Source organism: Molossus molossus, unplaced genomic scaffold, assembly GCF_014108415.1.
Source record: "Molossus molossus isolate mMolMol1 unplaced genomic scaffold, mMolMol1.p scaffold_m16_p_1, whole genome shotgun sequence".
Lineage (NCBI taxonomy): Eukaryota > Metazoa > Chordata > Mammalia > Chiroptera > Molossidae > Molossus > Molossus molossus.
The window spans coordinates 157,058,037-157,081,958 of record NW_023425344.1 but is presented as its reverse complement, the minus strand read 5'-3'; the positions used below and the strand labels follow the sequence as shown (position 1 = coordinate 157,081,958).

Here is a 23,922-nt window from a genome sequence, read left to right as displayed (position 1 = left end):
AAAGGATCAATAAAACTGATTAATATTTAGCCAGGTTGTCCAAGGAAAAAATAACTAAAATCAGGAATGAGGAAATATTACTACAAAACTACCACGCATAAATTGGCTAGAACATCTCCATTTTTCAAAGTAAGTATGAAACAATTTTGGGGGGAGACTATTCAGTGAACTTCAAAAATGGTTATCCAGAAAGAGATTTGAGAATTTCAAAATTGGCTTTTTCAAAAGAAAGGGACACTTCTGGTAAGTATTCTCTATGGACTGGCTAATGTCCTTAAAATAGTAATAACAGACTTGGCTGGTTTTTCTCAGTGGTTAGAGTGTCGGCCTGCAGAACACAGAGTCACGGGTTCGATTCCTAGTCAAAGACATGTACCCCGGATGCGGGTTCAATATTCAGCCCCGGTCATGCAGGAGGTAACCAATTGATGTGTCTCTCTCACAACATAGATGTTTCTCTCTCCCTCTCCCACTCCCTTCCTCCCACTCTCTCTAAAAAAAAAAAAAAAATTTCAGTGGAAAAAATATCTTCGGGTGAGGATTAACCAAATAAATAAATAATAATAATAACAGTAATAGTTCGAAGGGGGAAGAGATAAGAAATTCAGTGGGTGGAACCAAAATATTTCTACAGTGGAATATTTTTTTTTTATCCTCACCCAAGGACATTTTTCCATATTTTGTTCAGATAGAGTGGGAGGGAGAGAGAGAGAAACATCGACGTGAAAAGGACACATAGAGTGGTTGCCACCTGCACGACCCAACCAGGGCCAGGGACCAAGGTACGTGCCCTTAGCAGGAACCGAACCCAGGTCTCTCTGGACTGCAGGCTGATGCTCTAACAGCTGAGCCAAACTGGCCAAGGTTACAGTGGAATCTTTTTTATGTTTAATATGCAGTGAAGAAACCAGATAATCCTGCAGGCTAACAGAATCAGCATCTGATTAAACCTTCCTTTATTAAACCTAACTTCTACTGCCATCATGTGGCAATTCAAAAAATCAAAGTCAAGTCCGGCTGGTGTGACTCAATGGTTGAGTGTTAACCCATGTGCACCAAGAGGTCACTGGTGGATTCTAGGTCAGGACATGGTGCCCAGGTTGTGGGACCGATCCCCAGTGGGGGGCATGCAGGAGGCGGCCAGTCAATGTTCTCTCTCATGGATGTTTCTATCTCTCTCTCCTTCTCACTTCCTCTTTCTCAAAATCAATAAAGGGAAAAAAAATCTAAGTCAATTATTTTACTCGTTATCCATCTGACTACATGAGGTTTTCAATGACTCTCACTCAAATTATTATTTCCCCCTTATCAGTTTGAGAACAGAAATAGCATTATTTGAAAAGTAGTAGTATAGCCCAGCTGGTGTTGCTCAGTGGTTGAACGTCGATCCATGTAGCAAGAGGTCGCCAGTTCGATTCCTGGTCAGGGCAAGGGCCCGATCCCCAGTGGGGGGCATGCAGGAGGTGGCCAATCATCGTTCTGTCTCACTAATGTCTGTCTCCCTTCCTCTCCCTTCCTCTCTCTAAAATCAATAAAGAAAAATTATTTTTTTTTAAAAAAGTAGTAATATATGTCTGGATATCTGGAATCATTAGAACAAACAAAGTAAATGGCATTATGATATGCATAGAAAACCAGAAATCTGCTGGTGTATGCACAGAATATTTTGTTTTCTGATATCTTTCTTTTTCTCTCCCCTCTCACCAGTATAAGAGTCGCTGGGAGTGCTTCTTCCTTGAAGGCCTCTGGCTCCCTGATGGACAAATAATAAACATCAATTAATAAATATACCCTGATTTTCTGGTTTCCATATTCCTTGCTATTTCTCTGTATCTACACATTGAAGCATATTTTTTTTTTTTTTTGTACAGATAGAGTGGGAGGGAGAGAGAGGAAGGGAGAGAGGGAGAGAGAGAGAGAGAAACATCGACGTGAAGGGACACATCGAGTGGCTGCCACCCGCACGACCAACCAGGGCCGGGGACAAACTGCAACCGAAGTACATGCCCTTAGCGGGAACCGAACCTGGGTCTCTCCGGACCGCAGGCCAACGCTCTAACCGCTGAGCCAAACTGGCCAGGGCTTGAAGCATATTTTTGTCCTCCCAGAGTGGGTATGCTAGTCCACACTTTACTACTTCCAAAATGAATGACAGGCTGTTAATTTAGCCCTTCAACATTTCCACTATTTCACCCCTATTCATTCTCTGCATCAGCTTCTAACATCAGGTCTGTACTAGCAAAAGAAAAGAAAGTCCAGGATGGCATCAGATAATTTATGCCAAAACCAATGTAAGTTTAATATTCTTGCCTTAATTTAGCATTAGATTTGATTTAGCATTAGAAATCTCAATGTGGAAAGGGGTAACTATTACTTACTTGTCCCACGCTACTAAAGCCAGCCACTCTATAAGGGACAGGCTCTGCTGAGGAGGACCGACTGTATAAGGCGAGACAGAAAGAAAACAAACAGACAAACCTGGTGTTAAACTTTTACACAGACCTAGTCTGTTTAGTCCCTGTCTCAGCCACATCTAAGTATTTCTTTCATCTTCCAACTTTTGCCAACAGTTTAATGTTGTTAGGTAAGCTTTCTACTCACCTGACCACTTGACTGCTATGCTGAGAACTGGGTCTTGGAGTAACTGAAAAAGAGTAAAATGCAGAATGAAAAGTTGCCATCAATAGTGTGCTCTTGCCCTGGCCGGTTTGGCTCAGCGGTTAGAGCGTCGGCCTGCGGTCCTGAGAGACCTGGGTTCGGTTCCCGCTAAGGGCGCGTACCTCGGTTGCAGTTTGTCCCCGGCCCTGGTCGGTCGTACGGGTGGCAGCCACTCAATGTGTTCCTTTCACATCGATGTTTCTCCCTCTCTCTCTGTGCCTCTCTCTCCCTCCCAATCTACCTGAACAAAAAATGGAAAAATGTCCTCTGGTGAGGATTAAAAAAAAAAAAAAATAGTGTGCTCTTGCCTGGCCAATCTGTTGCAAGTGGGTATCTGGTCGTATGATCTTCTCATATCATACACAAGGTTAGAGAAATCACTTAATATTCTGAGAGGAAACCATCTTCCATGTGGGAAAAGGATATTTACTGATCTCACACAGATATTTGGGCAAAGAAAAAAAGTTCTCTACCTGACTGTGATGGGGAAGTAATGCCCACTGGTCGAGGTGTGGTTGGCCTGCAAGGGAAAAACAAGAGGCAGCTCTAATATCTCTAAGTAGAAGTTTCACATTAGAGGATAAACTGGATCGTTGTTTTTAAAAATAGCTTCACCTCTGAAAACAAATTGCTTATTGTCATGTATTAGCAGATATCATCCAAAATCTGGAGGTGAATTTTCCATTAGGCCCCTTGGCTGCTCAACTCCCTTTATTGCCCATAATAGGATAAGGTATGAAGTCACCCTTTCCTTCTTTCTTTCCTGAGTTCCTTACAAAATACTCTGAACTTTGCATATATCTTCCCACCTGTCCATTCATTTATCCACCATTCCCTCACTGGCTCCATCTCCTCATCCATCTATCCAATAGGCATTTATTAGTGCGTATAAATCCTAGATACTGAGATTACAAAGATACTAGAATATGGTTTCTACCTCTGAGAGGCTCAAAGGCTACTGGGAAAGAAAAAAAAAATAAAGCAATGTTTAAGTGCTATAATGGGCATATCAGAAGTACAGAACTATGAAAGAACACTAGACTGTAACTTCTGTGAGTACCGGAGCCATGTTTTTCTTAACCCACCAATATAGGGCTAATATCAAAAATATTTAACAATTGGTAATATACAGACATTATCAATTAGAATAACTGGTGATGTACACCCAGCACTTGGTAAACAGTGGTCATTTATTGAATTTTTAAAATAATTTTTTAGAGAGAGATAGAAACATCAATGTGAGAGAGAAATGTCGATCAGCTGCCTCCTGCACACTCCCTACCAGGGATCAAGTCCACACCCGGGCATGTGCCCTGACTGGGAATTGAACTGGGAACTCTGAGTCCATGGGACGATGCTCAATCCACTGAGCCACACTGGCTGGGCACTTAATGAATATTTATTAAATAAATGAGTAGAACACCTACTTTGTTTAATGAAATCCTGACATGAGAGCATAAGTAGGATTTCATAAGGTTACGGTCAAGGGTGAGTATTACTTTCAAAATTTTACTTATGCACTTTTCAGTGAGTAACTCTTTCCTTCACCTTAGAGCTCACACAGGAGTTATAGCCAAGAGTCAAGAAAGCACAGAAAATTTCAAAGATGGCTAGAATGGGGACTGATAAAACTGACCTGCTTCCTTGGTACCAACTTGGAGATTCCTGTAAGTGAAAAAAATGGGAGTTAAGGAAGTTGCAGCTCAAGCATCCTAATCAGTGGATCGTACTTGTTAGGTACCTAAGCTGCAATGTCTGCCAGTTGTGGTTGATAAGACTTCCAATAGGAGAAAAAAATAGCAGCAATGCTTCCTTTGGAAATTTTTAGCTTTGGGGGCATAAAATTTCAGTTCCTCTTCATAAAAATGAAGACTGATCCTACAGACTGATACACATGGAGAAATAGGGGAGAGAAAGAAAAATGACAGGATTACAACGTGCTAGAATAGTTACAGGAGTAGGATCAAGAGGAACATTATACATACAAAGAATATCCTTAGGAAGAGCCAAATGGCTAGAAAATACAGTTTGAGGGACAGGAAGGGTCCTGAGGGATCTTGGGATTCTTGAAGAGAAATTTAAAGTTATAACCGATGCCTCTTCTATAAGAGAGCTTTCCAAATGGTATGTTGTGACTCACTGATGTTCAATAATGGGCTTCCAGTGTGTTAAATATTGACCCTTTCAGCCCTCCAAGGTCTTCTGTGGCCTCATCCATCTACTACAGTGCTTGTACACGTATTATCAGTTATATGTGAAAAAGGTTAGGAAACACTATTCTATTCAGTCTGCTAGATAGATGGGAAAAGTAGGAGAGAAAATCATAGTAAGGAAAATCGATATCATTCACCTTCAGGATGGTTAGAAATTTCTTTAGTTCTCCATTCTCTTTCCTTAAGACTGACAGCTCTCTAGGCAAAAGATGAACACAATCAGCTCTAGTAGGTTGGTGGAATAAAAAACCTGATTTTGATTACTATCTAGTTAATGCTATGGAGAGGTGCCTGCCACTGTACACGGTATTTCTCTCAGAGATCTAGCAATTCAGGAAGACAATGGCAGGGTTTTGATGATAAGAAGAATCATATGGACAGAACAAACAGTTACTTGGGTATGATTTCAGAGGAGTTTACATAGAATTCCATTTTCTCTCCACATATATGCTTGGCCACATATATGAAAATTTCCATCAAGGATTTCACCTTTTAGCTTAAGATTTCTAAAATATATCCTCCTAGAGGCAACATTTTAAATGTTGTCTCTTAGGTTTGTGAAAAAGCTGTCTTATTTTTCTGAAGAAGCAGTTTTTGATGGGGGAGAGAGGACTAGGAGAGAAAAGGTATAAAGTGAGGAGGACCCCTTGAGGAAAGAAAGAAAGAAAAAAATAATGGAGACTGAAGGGATCAAAAATTCTGTACTCGATTTGCCCAAGATAAACATAAACACACGGAGCAATTTTCAGGCTTTGCAACCATAAGAAATTAAAGGCTATAGCTTCTCTGAAAGAAAAAGCTCTCTGGTAATTTGTTTTGTCACTTACTTGTTCTGGCTGGTAACTGTTTGCTGTGCCTCTTGCATGGCTGCTTCTAATTTTGTAATTCTATGCTTATAAAAGGCGAGGAGGAGATCTGTTTGTTTCTTCTGGAAACGCCACACCTACGAAGGAAAAAGAGACCTTTCACAAACAGCCCCATAACTCCTTTGTCCATATTTCTGGCAACAAAGGGAAATTAATAAATTCACACTTTTTTTTCCCTTTATTGATTTTAGAGAGGAAGTGAGCAGGAGAGACATAAACATCAACTGGCCACCTCCTGCATGCCCCCCACTGAGGATCAGGCCCACAATCTGGGCATGTGTCCTGACCAGGAATCGAACCGACGACTTCTTGGTGCATGGGTCGATACTCAACCACCGAGCAACACCAGCCGGACTCAATTCACACTTTATTACTGATCATATTTTTCTAATCATCTGGTCTAACTAGTGACTTCCCCAGAACTAGAGGGTTCAGCACTGGTAAAACCAAACATTTTCATTTCCAGAATGCTTCCTAACATCTTAAAGAATATTCTGACATAATAGAAGGGCCCTTTAAAAATATAATCTTTCATCTTGAGCAAGAAGAGGGATACCCAACAAACTTTTTCAAGCTTAGAATTGGTTCTGATCTAATTTATCAGATTAGTTTAGACTTGTTAATTTGGACTCAGCTTCCACATTCCAGAGCACTGGTCACCAATTTACTTTCCTGAAGAATCTCACAGTCACTTGAAGGCTGTTTATGCTGCTACATTAAAGGTCGAAAAGGCACCAAAAGGGATTACCTATCCCTAAATTTTATTTCTGGGCATGAACAAACAATTTTAACTTTTTTTTTTCTTTCTTGGTTTTAGAGAAAGAGGAAGGGAGGGAGGGAGGGAGGGAGGAAGGGAGGGAGGGAGAGAGAGAAAGAAATATCGATGAGAGAGAACATTGACTGGCCACCTCCTGCATATCCCCTTATTGGGAATTTGGCACAACCTGGGCATGTGCCCTGACTAGGAATCGAATTTGGGACCTCTCAGTCCATGGGACGACACTCAATCCACTGAGCTACACATGCTGGGCAATAATTTTATCTTTTGCCACCGTTTGATATACTGATGTGCAGTGCATATCATGGGATCACTGAATCAAATCAGAAGTTAATATTTAGAAAGGGTTTTCGCTTTGTCAAGCTCTACTTTTGAGTACACAGCAGTATTTATGTCTCATCTGCTTCCTCCCTACTCAAGACTATAAACCTTTTGTCTAAGCTCCTTCCCTAGATCTTGGTATCTTGTCATAAACCTTTGTCCCTATCTAATTTGCAAGTTGCTTTTGCCACCTTACTACAGAATTGTACTTAAGATTTTATACAGTCCCTAGGCTTTTTCCTTTCTACTGAAAGCAAATAAAACTAGTTCTAGATAGGTAAGAATTCATTGTAGTCTATTTTTTTTTAATTGACTTCAATAAAAGTAAAACATGTTCATTTTTGAAAATGTGAACAGTGCAGGAGCAGAAAAATATTCACTCAGAATTCTGGTAGTTACCTAAAATGATGGTGATGGTAGTGGGATGTTGGGGAACAATAGATATTATAGATAGATGTAATATATAGCTAAGAGACAATATCCAAAACTCCTGTCCTACCCTTGAGATCAGTTTGCAGTGAGATTAAGTATAAAGCCACGGTCAAGAAAACTCAAATCTTGCCCTAGACCAATTCTTTCTTTGAGCCTACCAAGGGTCATAATGCAAAGACCCTTGTGGAACAAACCCCACAATGCAACAAACCCCATTGTGGAACTCCAGGGAATCATAATGGAGTGCTAGAGGGCTTTTGCCCAAGCCTAAACAGGCCTACTTTGCCAACTTATCCCTTCAAAAACTTAGACCCAAATCTCAGATCTGATTATTCCAAGAAATGAAAACACCAACCCAAAAAACAACCACCAGCAAGAATTGTTAGAGGAGAAGAGAAGTGGTTTTGCCTGGTGCTACAGTACAAATGTTTAGCCTATTTCATATTATTTCCACCAGCCCCGGCTGGGTAGCCCATAAAGGTTTCAGGTTCAATTCCTGGTCAGGGCACACACCTAAGTTGCAGGTTTGATCCTCAGTTGAGGCGCCCATGGAAGGCAATTAATCGATGTTTCTCTCTCTCTCTCTCAAGTCAATAAAAGTATATCCTTGGGCAAAGATTAAAAAAAAAAAATCACTAAAAAAAAGAAACATCAGAACCCAGCCACTATGGCTCAGTGGTTGAGCATTGACCCATGCATCAAGAGGTTTCCAGTTTGATTCCCAGTCAGGGCACATGCCCAGGTTGTGGGCCAAATCCCCAGTGCAGGGCATACAGAAAACGGCCAGTGTTCTCTCTCATCAATGTTTCTATCTCTCCCTCTCCCTTACTCTCTCTCTAAAATCAATAAAGAAAAAAAAAAATTTTAATCATCAGAGAGATGCAAATTAACACTACAATGAGGTATCACCTCACACCTGACAGAAAGGCTACCATCAATAAATCAACAAATGACAAATGCTGGCAAAGAGGTGGAGAAAAGGGAACCCTAGTACACTGCTAGCGGGAAGGCAGACTGGTATAGCCACTATGGAAAACAGCATGGAATTTCCTTAAAAAATTTTTAAAATGGAACTCCTGTGTGACCCAGCAATCCCACTTCTAGGAATGTATCCTAAGAATCCTAAAACATCTATTAGAAAGAATATATGCACCCCTATGTTCATAGCAGTGCTCTTTATAATAGTTAAGATTTGGTAACAGCTTAAGTGCCCATCAGTAGATGAGTGAATAAAAAAAGCTGTGGTACATTTACACAATGGAATACAATGCAGCTATAAAAAGGAAGGATCTTTTACCCTTTGAGACAGCATAGATGGACCTGAAGATTATTATGCTAAGTGAAATAAGCCAGTCAGAGAAAGACAAATATTGCCCTGGCTGGTTTGGCTCAGCAGTAGAGCGTTGGCCCGCGGACCAATGAGTCTCGGGTTTGATTCCAGTCAAGGGCACGTACTTTCCTTGAGGTTTGTCCCCGGCCCCGGTTGGGTCATGTGGGAGGCAGCTGGTTGACGTGCCCCGCTCACACAGATGTTCTCTCTCTCTATCTTCCTTTCTCTCCCTCTTTCTCCTTCCCACTCTATCTAAAGATAAATAGAAAAATATCCTTGGGGGAGGATTTAAAAAAAGACAAATATCACATGATCTCACTTATTTTTGGAATCTAATGAACAAAATAAACTGACCAACAAAATAGGTCCAGAGGCATGGAGTCATAGAACAGACCAACAAATGTCAGAAGGGGATATGGGAAGAGATTAACCAAAGAACTTATACATATATATGCATAGCCCACAGACACAGACAACAGTGTGGTGAAGGCCTGGGGTGGGGTAGGGGCTGGGTGGAGGGGGATAAATGAGGGGAATGGGGGACATCTGTAATACTGTTAACAATAAAAATATATATATTAAAAAATAGTCTATCAAATATTCTAAAACCTAACTCAGTAATAAATCTCAGTATTTAAAAATTTTCAATTGTTAGCAAACTCATTATTCTGTCTCATTCAAATCCTTCAGCCTCACAAAAAGATTGGCTTCTTTTTTTTTCCTCAAGGACAAATTTTGCTCACTTGTTTTATTAAACTTGGGATTATTTTGTTAATAACACAGAACAGATAATAATAAAAATAGTTCTGTTGATAATAGTAAACACTGTCTGAATATCTCCAAGTGTTAAATATTGTTTATTTCATTGAAGTAATGTATGAAACTACCTATTTTTTAAAATGGTTTTATTGATTTTTAGAGAGAGGAAGGGAGAGGAAGAAAGATAGAAACATCGATGAGAGAGACACATAGATCAGCTGCCTCCTATACACCCCCAATAAGGATTGAGCCTACGTCCCAGGCATGTGCCTTGACCGGAAATTGAACCAGCAACCTCTTGGTCCATGGGTCAATGTTCAACCACTGAGGCACACTGCTAGGTGAAAACTACCTATTTCTAAACCCAGCTTCCTCTCCTGTATCTCCACACTAGAACTAGGTAAGGGTATTCTGGTCTTCATGCTCTGGATTCCCACTCATTTTAGAATGCACAAAATGCAATACAATTCTTATTTTATTTACTGAAGAAAGTATTTTTAAACTTCAGTTCTGAATTAGGTCCAGTTAATGGCAAGAGGATGGAGAAAATAAGGGAAAAATCACTGAAAGATACTGAGAGAAGCACCATAATAGAAGTAAAGGGGGAACTCAGTAGTTTATTATAAGACATAAGATAGTTTGATCCAATGTGGAGGCATGCATTTTACCAGCTTATTTTTAAAGGGGACTTTTGTTTGTTTATAAAAGTAATATATGCCTGGCCGGTGTGGCTCAGTGGTTAAGCGTCAACCCATGCACTAAGAGGTCACCAGTTCGATACCCAGTCAGGACACATGCCCAGGTTGTGGGCCAAATTCCCAGTGTGGGGCATGCAGGAGGCGACCAATCGATGTTCTCCCTCATCAATGTTTCTCTCTCTCTCTCTAAAATCAATAAAGAAAAAATTTTTATGAAAGTAATATATATTTTAGAAATAAATATTAGCTTGACTGTATTTTTTGTACTAAAAAATGGCTTTCTCCCGGCCGGTGTAGCTCAGTGAATTGAGCGTCATCCCATGGGCTGAGAGATCCCAGTTTGATTCCCAGTCAGGCACATGCCTGGGTTGTGGGCTCCATCCCTAGTGGGGAGGCATCAGGAGGCAGCCGACCAATGTTTCTCACATTGTATTTTTCTCTCTCTCTAAAAATCAATAAAAACATATTTAAAACAAACAAAACAAAAAATAATAGCTTGCCCTGGCCAGTTTGGCTCAGCAGTTAGAGCATCGGCCCTCGGTCCAGAGGCCCAGGTTGGGTTCCCGCTAAGGGCATGTACTTTGGTTGCAGTTTGTCCCCGGCCCCAGTTGGGGTTATGTAGGTGGCAATCACCCGGTGTGTCTCTCTTACATCAATGTTTCTCTCTCTCCCTCCAGCTCTATCTGAACCTTGGGTGAGGATTGAAAAAAAGAAAAAGAAAAAAAGAATGGCTTTCCTGTTATTTTTATTTTTTTATCCTCACCCGAGGACATTTTTCCATTTTTTGTTCAGATAGCGTAGGAGGGAGAGAGAGGAAGAGAGAGAAACATTGATGTGAAAGGGACACGTCGAGTGGCTGCCACCCGCACGACCAACCAGGGCCGGGGACAAACTGCAACCGAGGTACATGTCCTTGGCGGGAACTGCTGAGCCAAACCAGCCAGGGCTTAACTGTTATTTTTAAATATCATTTTTTAAAATTAATTAATTTTTTCAAACAACAAGTGTTGGCGAGGGTGTGGAGAAAAGGGGACTCTAGTACACTGCTGGTAGGAATGCAGATTGGTGCAGCCACTATGGAAAACAATATGGTGTTACCTCAAAAAATTAAAAATTGAACTTCCATTTGAACCAGTGATCCCGCTTCTAGGAATATACCCTAAGAAGCCTGAAACACCAATCAGAAAGAATATATGTACCCCCATGTTCATAGCAGCACTATTTACAATAGCTAAGATCTGGAAACAGCCCAAGTGTCCATCAGTAGATGAATGGATAAAAAAGCAGTGGTACATCTACACAATGGAGTACTATGCAGCTGTTAAGAAAGAAAGACCTCTTATCCTTTGAGACAACATGGAGGGACCTGGAAATTATTATCCTAAGCGAAATAAGCCAAGCAGAAAAAGACAAATAGCACATGATCTCACTTATATACGGAATATAATGAACATAACAGTCTGAGGAATATGGTAGACCCAGAAACATGGACGTAGGGCACAGACTGACATCCCTCAGAAGAGGGGGTGGGGGGGTGGGAAGAGATAAACCACAGAACTTATATGCATGTATGCATAACCAATGGACATGGACAACAAAGCCGGGGAAGAGACGGGGGGGGGGGGGGCCAATGGGGTAAAAAAGGAGAAATATCTGTAACAAAAATAAATAAAAGAAACCAACATTAAAAAAATAAATAAATAAAATTAATTAATTTTTGTTACAGATATTTCTCCTTTTCCCCCTACTGACACCCTCCCTGCTCCCATTCCCACCTCACCCCAACCCTTCACAATATTATTGTCTATGTGCATTGTTTATGCATATATACACATACTTTCTTTGGTTTATCTCTTCCCACCTTCCCCCCCTCCCCCCACCCCTTTCCTCTGAGGTTTGTCAGTCTGAGCTCTATTTCTATGTCTCTGGATCTTTTTGCTCATCAGCTTTTGTTTATTATAGTCCACAAATAAGTAAGATCATGTGATATTTGTCTTTCTCTGAATGACTTATTTCACTTAACATAGGTGATGGCCAGGAACATAAAAAAATGCTCAACATCACTAATCATCAGAGATGCAAATTAAAATGACTATCCAGAATGGCTGCCATCAACAAACCATCGAACAACAAGTGCTGGTGAGGGTGTGGAGAAAAGGGGACTCTAGCACACTGCTGGTGGGAATGCAGACTGGTGCAGGCACTATGGAAAACAATATGGTGTTTCCTCAAACAAATAAAAATGAACTACCATTTGACCCAGTGATCCCACTTCTTGGAATGTATCCTAAAAAGCCTGAAACACCAATCAGAAAGAATACGTGCACTCCTATGTTCACAACAGACACTATAGTAGTGATCTGGAAACAGCCCAAGTGTCCATCAGAGGAAAAGTGGATAAAAAAGCTGTGGTACATTTACACAATGGAATACTATGCAACAATAAGGAAGAAATATCTCTTATCCTTTGACCACATGGAAGGACCTGGAGAGTATTAAATATCAGAGTTTGTTTTTTTTTTCTCCTCACTCGAGGACATTTTTCCATTTTTTGTTCAGATAGAGTGGGGAGGGAGGGAGAGAGAGAGAAACATCGACATGAAAGGGACACATTGAGTGGTTGCCACCCGCACGTCCCAACCAGGGCCGGGGACAAACTGCAACCGAGGTACGTGCCCTTGGCGGGAAACGAACCCGGGTCTCTCTGGACCACAGGCCAACGCTCTACCACTGAGCCAAACCAGCCAGGGCATTAAATGTCAGAGTTTCTTACTTGAAGATTTATATCCCCGTGTAGTCTTAATGATTTGAACATTGATTAAAGAGTTGCTACGTTTTAGAAATTTACTTTAGAGGTATAGCTATCTCACTTTGACACTTAAAACCTATTAATTTGCCATATATCTTTTGTGAAATTGACTTCTTTGTTCCATAATACCTAAAGGTCATAGTATTTTAAAATTGTATCTCAAGGTAATCATACAGTTAAGAATAGGAAATTTCTCTTTATAGACATATTTCAGCTAAAAAATTGAGAAAAACAGCCTTGGCTGGTTTTGCTCAGCGGTTAGAGCGTCAGCCTGTGGTCCAGAGAGACTGGGGTTCGGTTCCCACTAAGGGCATATAACTTGGTTGCAGTTTGTCCCCGGCCCTGGTTGGGTTGTGTGGGTGGCAGCCACTCGATGTGTCTCTCTCACGTCGATATTTCTCTCTCTCTCTTTCCCTCCCACTCTATTCTGGACAAAAAAATGAAAAAATGTCCTCGGGTGAGGATAAAAAAAAAAAATTGAGAAAAACAATTTAAAAATCAGCATTTTGCCACTCTTAATGCATTATGGATCTATATAAAGTTCATCAGTGGCTACACAAGAGACAGTTTTAAAATAATTATGAGACAATTGGGGGAACGTGAATGCTGACTGATCAGTTGATAATATTAGAGAATTATTATTTTACTATGACAGCTATATTTAAGAAAAAAGTCCCCATCTTTTAGCGATACACTCTGAAATATTTATAGATTGGAATGATATGATATGTGGTTTGGGCTTCAAAATAATCTGTATGGGGTGGCAGTGGGTATAGAGGAAGACTGGCCATTAGCTGATAACTGGTAAAGCAGGGTGATGAAAATAGAAATGCTAAGATGAATAGTATGGGTCCTTCTCCTTTAGTAGCTCATCGCCGTATAGTAGAAGAGACATTCAGACATGTGAGCCAATAAATAAAACACAAGATGATATGCAGAACAGAATATGTATAAAGTATAGAAATAATTAAGAGGTAATCATTCAGGCTTCAGAGTGTGGAATTCAGGCATTCTAAGCACAGTTATGAAACTATATGGTATATAAAAGAACTACAAATAGTAAGTCTACTTTATAGATTAGGTAATAAATAACCTACCTAAGAATTTTTTTTTTTTATCCTCACCCGAGGAAATTTTTCCATTTTTTGTTCAGGTAGAGTGGGAGGGAGAGAGAGGAACAGAGAGAGAGAGAGAGAAACATCGATGTGAAAGGAACACACCGAGTGGCTGCCACTCACACAACCGACCAGGGCCGGGGACAAACTGCAACCGAGGTATGCACCCTTAGCGGGAAAGGAACCCGGGTCTCTCAGGACCGCAGGCCGACGCTCTAACCGCTGAGCCAAACCGGCCAGGGCCTACCTAAGAATTTATATTGGCATATAAGATGTGAGGTGGTAGCTGTGGATGAGATTGCAGAGGTTAGAAGGAACCAGGTCATTAAGGAAACTAGGTGTCACTCTCTGAGAGTCTGAAACTTGTGATGGAAAGCCACCAAAGGGTTTTGAAAAGGCAGTTTCATGTTCAGATTTGTAATTGAAATAGCCCACTAGGTTGGGAGTCAAATTTTGGGTTGCACAGTTTGTTATCAAAACAATATTACCGCCCTGGCCGGTTTGGCTCAGCGGTTAGAGCGTCGGCCTGTGGTCCGGAGAGACCCGGGTTCGGTTCCCGCTAAGGGCGCGTACTTCGGTTGCGGTTTGTCCCTGGCCCTGGTTGGTCGTGCGGGTGGCAGCCACTCGATGTGTCCCTTCACGTCGATGTTTCTCTCTCTCTCTCCCTTCCTCTCTCTCTCTCCCTCTCTATCTGTACAAAAAATGGAAAAATATCCTCGGGTGAGGATAAAAAATAAAAAAAAATAAAAAATAAAAAAAAAAAAAAACAATATTACCTCTCACACAGGAGGTTCCTCAACCTCCTGCTCAGTGGTGATGCAGAATTAACTGTGCTGTTTCAGAAGTCCTACATACTGATAGATTTAGCTTTTCCTTTTCAGGTAAAATAATCTTAGACTAAACAAAACCTTCAAGAGCTGCACTGATTATCTCATTGTTCAAATTTTTGTTGTTGTTGTTGTTAATCCCTATCCGGCGATATTTTCCCATTGATTTTTAATATGTTTTTATTGATTTTTTAGAGCAGTGGTTCTCAACCTGTGGGTCGGTACTCCTTTGGGGGTCGAACAACCCTTTCACAGGGGTCGCCTAAGACCATCGATCGGAAAACACATATTTCCGATGGTCTTAGGAAGCAAGACACCACTGCTCTATCCTTCTCCAGGCGGGTCCGCCCACATGCAGATACACCCACATACAACATGAGGAACTGTATTAAAAGGGTCACAGCATTAGAAGGTTGAGAACCACTGTTTTAGAGAGAAAGGAAGGGAGAGAGAGATAGAAACATCAATGTGAGAGAGAAACATCGATTGGCTGCCTCCTGCACATCCCTCACTGGGGATCGAGCTGGAAACCCAGGCATGTGCGCTGACCAGGAATCAAACTGGGACCTCTCAGTCCATGGGATGACGGTCAATCCACTGAGCCACACCAGCTGGGCCCTATTGATTTTTAGATAGAGTGGAAGGGAAAGAGGGAAGGAGTGGGGAGGTGAGAGGGGAGAGGGAGGGAGAGAGAGAAAGAGAGAGAAACATCGATGTGAGAGACACATCAACTGGTTGCCTACTGCACGACCCTGATCAGGGCCAGGGATTGAACCTGCAATACATGTATGTGCCCTTGACAGGGAATTGAACCCACGACCCTTTAGTCCAAGGGTCAATAGTCCAACCGCTGAGCCAAACTGGCCAGGGCCAGTTGTTCAATTTTTAATTCAAGTAAGAGATGAAGAATTGTTCAGGTCTATTAACGCGATTAGACCTTGACCGGATTTTATTCAAATAGTATATATGGTAGTTATTTATGCATATGTTAGCAAAACATATGACTTCAAAGTCAGCAAACTACTGACCATGGCTAGCTGCCTGTTTTTGTGGTTTTTTTTTTATCCTCACCCGAGGACATTTTTCCATTTTTTGTTCAGGTAGAGTAGGAGGGGGAGAGAGGAACAGAGAGAGAGAGAAACATCGACGTGAAGGGACACATCGAGTTAGCTGCCTGTTTTTGTAAATAAAGTTTTACTGGAACACAGCCATATCCATTCGTTTACATGCTGGCCATGGCTGCTTCTGGGCTACAACAGCAGAGTTGTGTAGCTGCAATAGAGATTGTATGGCCTGCAAAGCCTAAAATGTTTACTGGCCCTTTTATTCATTTATTTATTTATATTTATTTTTAGTTAATCGTCACCCAAGAATACTTTTTTCATTGATTTTTCGAGAGTGGAAGGGTAAAGAGGATTTGGGAACTGCCTGCTAACAGGTATAAGGATTTCTTTATGGGGTAATAAAAATCTTCTAAAATTAGGTAGCAATAATTGCACAATTATGTTAATATACTAAGAACCACTGAATTGCAGTTTAAAGGGATGAGTTTGGTATGTAAATATGTCAATAAAAGTGTTATTAAACAACTAGACAGGGTATTTTATACTCCCCTTTGAAAACAATTAAACAATACAAACTTCTTTTTATTTATATGGTCTTTCATTATTTACCTGTAGGATTGTGACCTTTCATAATCTACAATGAGTTTCCCATATTATTTTTTAAATTAATATAGTACTTTACATCTTTCAGAATGCTTCCACAAACATTATTTCATTTGATCAATATAAGAACTAAGATGAGTATAACTGTTTCACATTACACATGAAGGAGTATGAATGGTCAAAGACAGAAAGTTAGTTACAAACTAGCAGGCAGATTTAGTCTTAAGATTTTCTCTCCAATAGTTTTCCCAGTATTACCACTTTCCCATATTTCGTATACATTAAGGGAAAATCTCAATAGAAAGATTATTCCATTCATTCTTTCAAAAATTATGTACTGACTCCTCCTATGTTCCTGGTACTATGTCAGGAGCTGATATATAAGATGAGTAAGATTAATGCCGTCCCTGTCCTCATGGGAAGATGCACACAAGAAAACAGAAAATTATAATACAATACAGCAATACAGTGTTATACTGTGTGTACCTATCCATTTATATTTTTGGCGACAATAATGTTCCAGACAGATGGAACAGCATGTATAAAGGCCCGGAAGCAAAAGAGAAAATTATTTATATAAATAATTGAAATAGATTCAGTCTCTGTATTATAGTTGGGGTGGGGAGGGGAGAATAAGAGATGAGATTGAAGAGATAAGCAGGGACCAAAGCATGTTAAAGGCTTGGTTTTCATCGTCAGAGCAATGTTGCATTACATGGTTTTAAATGTAAAAATGGCATGCTAAAACTTCTATTTAGAACAATTTTCTGGCTTCACCATGGAGAGATGATAGAAAAGAAAATACTGGAGGTCAAAAGATCTGTTAGGAAGCTACTGTAATAATACAGATGGGAAACTAGAATGGACTAGACTAGGAGGTCAGAGATGAAGTAGAGTTTCGAGTATTTTAGAGAGACAGACTAACATGATTTAATTATGGACTGGATATGCAAAAAGAAGAAATCAAGAATGACTACATTTTTGGGTTGGTCATTATATGGATGGTGGTTATCATTCACCATGATAAAAATAGAAAGATTAGCCTATTTTCCTGTGTGTATGTGAGGGGTAGGGATGGGCATGATGGAGGGTTGTTAAGAGCAATGAGTTCAGTTTGGGACATATTGAATTAGTGAAAATACCAAGTTGGCAAATGGATATATGTCTCTGAAGTAAGAGAGTAAGAGAGCTCTCATTCATTCATCAAAGTTCTATTGAGTGCCTCATATTTAGTAAAACAAATAACGCAGATACAACAATGAACAAAACAAATCCCTGTTTCTATGAAGCTTGCAGTGTATGGAGCACATAATAAACAATATAAAAAAAATATTACCCAATGTTATTAAGGAAACAAAAAGGTTGCTGTGACAGAGAGTAAAAGGAGAGAACTAATTTAGATATAGTGATCAGCAAAAGCTCCTCTGAGGTGACATTTAAGTTGAGATCTTTAATGGAGATAATCGATTTGCAAGTCATCCATGTTGATGATAACTGAAGCATAGGAGTGGACGAGATTATCCATGTAGAGTATAAAAAATAAGCCCAGCTGGTGTGGCTCAGTGGTTGTACCAAGAGGGTGCTGGTTCGATTCCCAGTCGGGGCACATGCCCAGGTTGTGGGCCAAATCCCCAGTGGGGGGCATGCAGGAGGTGGCCAATCAATGTTCTCTCTCATCGATGTTTTCATCTCTTTCTCCCTCTCCCTTACTCTCTCTCTAAAAATCAATAAAGAAAAAAAAAAATTTTAATCAATAAAGAAAAAATAAGTAAAGTATCTGGTATAGAACTCTGAGAAATATAACTACGTAAGAGATAGAAAGAGGAAGAGAAACACAAAAAGAAAACAGAAGTTGGTGATGGTACCCAAAGAAAAAATATTTTAAGTAGTAGAGAGTGGGCCACTAACGCTGCTGAGAAATCAAAAGCAGTAAGAACCACAATAACAAGATTCGGTTGGAATTGATAAAAAGGAGGCTGTTAATGTCCTTGCAAGAGCAGTTTCCATGAGATCATCTGAAGCCAGACTGCAGAGGGATGAGGAGAGGTTTGAAAGGTGACGAAGACCGAGTATACACACACACACCCATTGTTGCACTCTACTGCAAGTCTCTTTTTTTTTTCTCCTCACCGGAGGACATTTTCCCATTTTTTTGTTCAGGTAGAGTGGGAGGGAGAGAGAGGAACAGAGAGAGAGAGAAACATCGACGTGAAAGGAACACATCGAGTGGCTGCCACCCGCACGACCGACCAGGGCCAGGGACAAACTGCAACCGAGGTACGCGCCCTTAGCGGGAACCGAACCCAGGTCTCTCAGGACCGCAGGTCGACGCTCCAACTGCTGAGCCAAACCGGTCAGGGCTGCAGTCTCTTTCTTAAGACTACTCAACATGTTCTTGTGAGGGTCACCACCATCCTCATGCTGCCAAAGCCAGACAACCTTCCTTTGCCCTCATCTTCATTTCTCAATAGTATTTGACCCAACTGGTTATTTCTTCCTTCTTGAAACATTCCCCATCCTTAGTTTCTGTGACACCACACTCTCCTTGTTTTCACCTCTCTCTCTCTTTGCTAACTTCTCTTCTCCTCTACCTAATCACTACATATTGAAGGGAATCTTTCTCTGGGCAATCTCATCTAGTCCCAAGGCTTTAAAAACTGTATCTTGCCATGGCTGGGTGGGTCAGCTGGTTGGAGTGTAGGCCCATGCACCAAAAGGTTGCAGGTTCAATTCCCAGTCAGGGGACAAAGCTGGGTTTCAGGTTCAATCCCCATACGGGATGCGTGCAGGAGACAGCTGATCGATGTTTCTCTCTCACATCTCTCTCAAATCAATAAAAACATATCCTCAGGAAAGGATTAAAAAAAAACAGCCCTGGCCAGTTTTGCTCAGCAGTTAGAGCGTCAGCCTGCGGTCCAGAGAGACCCAGGTTTGGTTCCCGATAAGGGCATGTACCTTGGTTGCAGTTTGCCCCCGCCCTGGTTGGTAGTGCGGGTAGCAGCCACTCGATGTCTCCCTTTCACTTCAATGTTATTCTCTCTCTGTTCCTCTCTCTCCCTCCCACTCTATCTGAACAAAAAAAAAAGGAAAAATGTCCTCGGGTGAGGATTTAAAAAAAACAAAACATTCCCTGGCCGCTTTTGCTCAGTGGTTAGAGCGTTGGCCCACAGCCCAGAGAGACCCAGGTTCTGTTCCCACTAAGGGCATGTACCTCAGTTGCAGTCCCCGGCCCCAGTTGGGATTGTGCAGGAGGCAGCCACTCCATGTGTCCCTTTCACGTCGATGTTTCTCTCTCCCTCCCACTCTATCTGAACAAAAATAGAAAAATGTCCTCAGGTGAGGATTAAAAACACAAAAACAAAAAAATAACTATATCCTAATGAGTTCCATACTTATATGTCTATTCTTAACCTATGTCCTGAGGTCCGGAATGGTAAATTTATCTGCCTTTGTGATCTCCCCTCTTGGATTTTTGTTTGGTAATCCTCACCCAAGGATATATTTTTCCACTGATTTTTAGATAGATTGGATGGGAAGGAGGGGTAGAGAGAGAGAGAAATATCAAACATGTCAATTGGTTGCCTCCCGCTCAACCCTGACCAGGGCTGGGGATCAACCTGGAACCTAGGCACGTGCCTTTGACTGGGAATCGAACCCATGACCCTTCAGTCCTTGGGCTAACACTCTAACCACTGAGCCACACTGGCCAGGGCTCTTCTGGATTTTTTTATTTTTTTATTTATTTATTTTTTAGCCTCACCCAAGGACATTTTTCCATTTTTTGTTCAGATAGAGCGGGAGGGAGAGAGAGGAAGAGAGAGAGAGAGAGAAACATCGATGTGAAGGGACACATTGAGCGGCCACCACCCGCACGACCAATCAGGGCCGGGGACAAACTGCAACCGAGGTACGTGCCCTTAGCGGGAACCGAACCCGGGTCTCTCTGTACCGCAGGCCGACGCTCCAACCGCTGAGCCAAACCGGCCAGGGCTCTTCTGGATTTTTTTAAAAAATATTTTTTCTTTACTGATTTAGAGAGAGAGATAGAAACATCAATGAGAGAGAACATCGATTGGCCGCCTCCTGCATGCCCCTACTGGGCATATGCCCTGACCAGGAATAGAACCAGAGACCTCTTGGTGCATGGGTAGACGCTCAACCAGTGATCCACACTAGCTGGGCTCTTCCTGGATTTTTTTTTTAATCCTCACCCGAGGACACTTTTCCATTTTTTGTTCAGATAGAGTGGGAGGGAGAGAGAGGAACAGAGAGAGAGAGAGAAACATCGATGTGAAAGGAACACATCGAGTGGCTGCCACCCGCACGACCGACCAGGGCCGGGGACAAACTGCAACCGAGGTACGCGCCCTTAGCAGGAACCAAACCCGGGTCTCTCAGGACCGCAGGCCGACGCTCTAACCACTGAGCCAAACCGGCCGGGCTCTTCCTGGATTTTTAACAAGCATTTATAACCAATTATGCCCAAAATAGTATTTTTCTCCACTTGGTCTTCTCAGACTTGGTAAAGGGTATACTCACCCCACTTAGCTGTTAAAGACAAAACCCAGACATTTGCTTAATTCCTCTCTTTTTTCCATCTTCCACATCCAAATCAACAGCAGTTCTACTAGTTCTTCCTAAAAAACATCTCTCATATTAACTATCCCTCTCCATTTCTGTTGCCATAACTTTGGCCCAAGCAGTCTTGCTTAGATTTCTCCCATAGCCTCATAACTGGTCTTCCTGCTTCTACTCTTAACTTCTCTATGGTTCATTCTCTTTGAAAATTACATATCAGATAATGCCATCTCCTTGTTTAAAACCCTTTAATGGTGTCACACTGCCCTTAGAGGAAAATCTAAATTCCTTACCATGACCTACAAGTCCCTATAATCAAACCTTTCTCTCTGACCTTATCTTGAATTATTCCTCTCTCCCACCATTCCAGCCTTACATGTGCATTTATTCAACAAAAATTTCTTATGTACTTACTTTGTTACAGATACCTAGTTAGGCAGTGGGCAATACAAATATGACACGTGACTTTCAAAAGCTTGGTGAAACAGACATATGAACCGATAAATTAAAACACTTTTGCTGAGTTAAGAGCAAGGTGGGATAGGAGTACAAAGGACAGAGCTAAAATCTACCTACAGGAATCAGAGAAGGCTTTATCAAAGAAGGATGGATTACTGGCATGCATGCGAAAGATGGCTAATTGTAGATAAGAGTGCATGTAGTTTATGACCTTGGAATAGAAGAAAGCTATCAGGACCATACAGGACTCTCTAATCCCCAAATATAGACAATTTTATCTAGAGGTGAGTAAAGAATTCTAAACCAGCAGCTTGATCAACTATAGGCCACAGAGTAGCACCAGCAGAAAAATGCCCTTGTCAAGTCATTACAGAGATCAGAGATGATTAAAATACAAATGGATATTTATGTGTTTATTTTTATCGTTGAAAATATTACAGAAGTCCTCCTTTTTTCCCCATTGACCCTCCTTCCCACTTCCATCCCCCTGCTGCTTTCCCTAGTCTAACGTCCATGTCCATCAGTTGTGTATACATGAATATAAGTTCTTTGGTTTATCTCTTCCACCCCTCCCACCCCACTACAAATGGATACAAATGGATCAATATTCATTCATTCATTCAACAATTTTTTGAGTTTCTACTACATATTAAAAACTATCTGAAGAGCTGGGTATATAACAATAAATAAAACCAAATCTCTGCCTTCATGGAGCTTACTACATATGTCATTTCAGTGCCAGACTTAAACAATAAACAAATATATTATGTAATGTTAGATAAGAGCTATGATGAAAAATAAATCAAGATAAGAAGTAGAGAGCCCTGGCCAGTTTGGCTCAGCGGTAGAGCGACAGCCTGCGGATCAAGTTGCGGGTTTGGTTCTGGTCAAGGGCATGTACCTCGGTTGTGGTTAGGTGCCCTTGTCGGGGTCGTGCGGGAGGCAACCAGTCAATGTCTCTCTCTCTCTGAAGATAAATGGAAAAAAGTATCCTCAGGTGAGGATTTAAAAAAAAAAAAGAAGTTGAGAGTGTTGGGGTTATTATTTAAGATAGGAGAATAAGTAAAAGTTCGACTGAGAAAAGGAAAATTTGAGCAGAAGCCTGAATGAGAGAGGCAATTTAGACATTACTTGGATCAGTTATTCAACTTCACAGATTAGGAAAACACATTTTCAGACATTGCTGACTTCACCAAACTGGCCCTTTACTAAAGTGATGATTAACTGACCCTTTCCATTTATTTTATCTTGATTATTTGACCATGTGTAAATTGGTCCCATGATTAGGTGGGTTAAGATTCAGACTACATATAATTTCTCTACTAATCATTAACTAATCCTGGGTTTAGTTATTAACCAAAGGTCTGCTCTTTGTCTTATTCATGTGACCTTGTTTACATTTCTCTTCCAGCCTCAGCTGGATTTTATCTCCCCATAACGTTAAATAGTATCTAAAATATGATGTTTCACCCAAGCAGCTAAAAGCAGGATGAAGCCAAAACCTCAATTCCCCTTCCTCTATCTCCAGAGTTAGGATTGAAGAGTAAAACCAAAGAAAGATTAAATCTACTATCTTCAGCCCTGGCTGGTTTGGCTCAGCCTGCGGTCCAGAGAGACCCGGGTTCGGTCCCCACTAAGGGTACATACCTCAGTTGCAGTTTGTCCCCGGCCGTGGTCGGTCGTGCGGTTGGCAGCCACTCGATGTGTCCCTTTCACGTCAATGTCTCTGTCTCTGTCTCTGTCTCTGTCTCTGTCTCTGTCTCTCTCTCTCCCCCTCTCTCTCCCTCACTCTCTCCCTCCCACTCTATTGAACAAAAAAAAAAAAAAAAAGGAAAAAAATGTCCTCGGGTGAGGATAAAAAAAATCTATCTTCAGTCAGAAAATGACTAAGACTCCTCTTCATGTTTAGGGAAGGGAAACTTTCCTAAGAATGAGAAGTAAGAGTAGAAGGAGAATAGTGATAAAATCTTAAGAAACATGCCAAGATAGGAATCCCACGAGACTATGAAATAAACTCAGTGGAGAACTGAGAGTGGAAGAAAAAAACCAAAGCTTTTACAATTTAAGAATTCTTTCAAATGGTTGTCCTGCCCTCTCTCTCTATTCTTGTACATTCCTATTGTTCCTGACCAAGTCAATGGTATGCCAACATACAATGCATCAAGAAAAGAAAAATGTGCTCGCTTTGGCAACACATATACTAAAATTGGAACAATACAGAGAAGATTAGCATGGCCCCTGCGCAAGGATGACACACAAATTCATGAAGCGTTCCATATTTTTATATCTTTAAAAAAAGAAAAGAAAAATATTTTTCTAAAATTCAAGCAACCAATTATGAACACTAAATGAAAACACACACACACACACACACACACACATTACGCCCTGGCTGCTATATCTCAGTGGTTA

At 41.0% G+C, this 23,922-nt stretch overlaps 1 protein-coding gene and 1 non-coding gene across 2 annotated transcripts in view; one reads left to right on the top strand and one right to left on the bottom strand.

Annotated features, from left to right (window-relative positions):
* RNF212B (ring finger protein 212B) overlaps positions 1-23,922 on the bottom strand; it is a 34,180-nt gene that overhangs the window by 1,360 nt on the left and 8,898 nt on the right. Inside the window, exons 5-11 of the mRNA XM_036242184.1 lie at positions 5,699-5,814; positions 5,009-5,069; positions 4,295-4,323; positions 3,132-3,178; positions 2,602-2,644; positions 2,379-2,439; positions 1,705-1,753 (exon numbers count right to left, since the gene is read on the bottom strand). Coding sequence (XP_036098077.1) covers positions 1,705-1,753; positions 2,379-2,439; positions 2,602-2,644; positions 3,132-3,178; positions 4,295-4,323; positions 5,009-5,069; positions 5,699-5,814 — 406 coding nt within the window. The remainder of the gene's footprint in view (positions 1-1,704; positions 1,754-2,378; positions 2,440-2,601; positions 2,645-3,131; positions 3,179-4,294; positions 4,324-5,008; positions 5,070-5,698; positions 5,815-23,922) is intronic.
* LOC118621141 lies at positions 23,687-23,793 on the top strand. Its single transcript, XR_004957635.1, has one exon. It is a non-coding gene; the product is annotated as a U6 spliceosomal RNA (small nuclear RNA).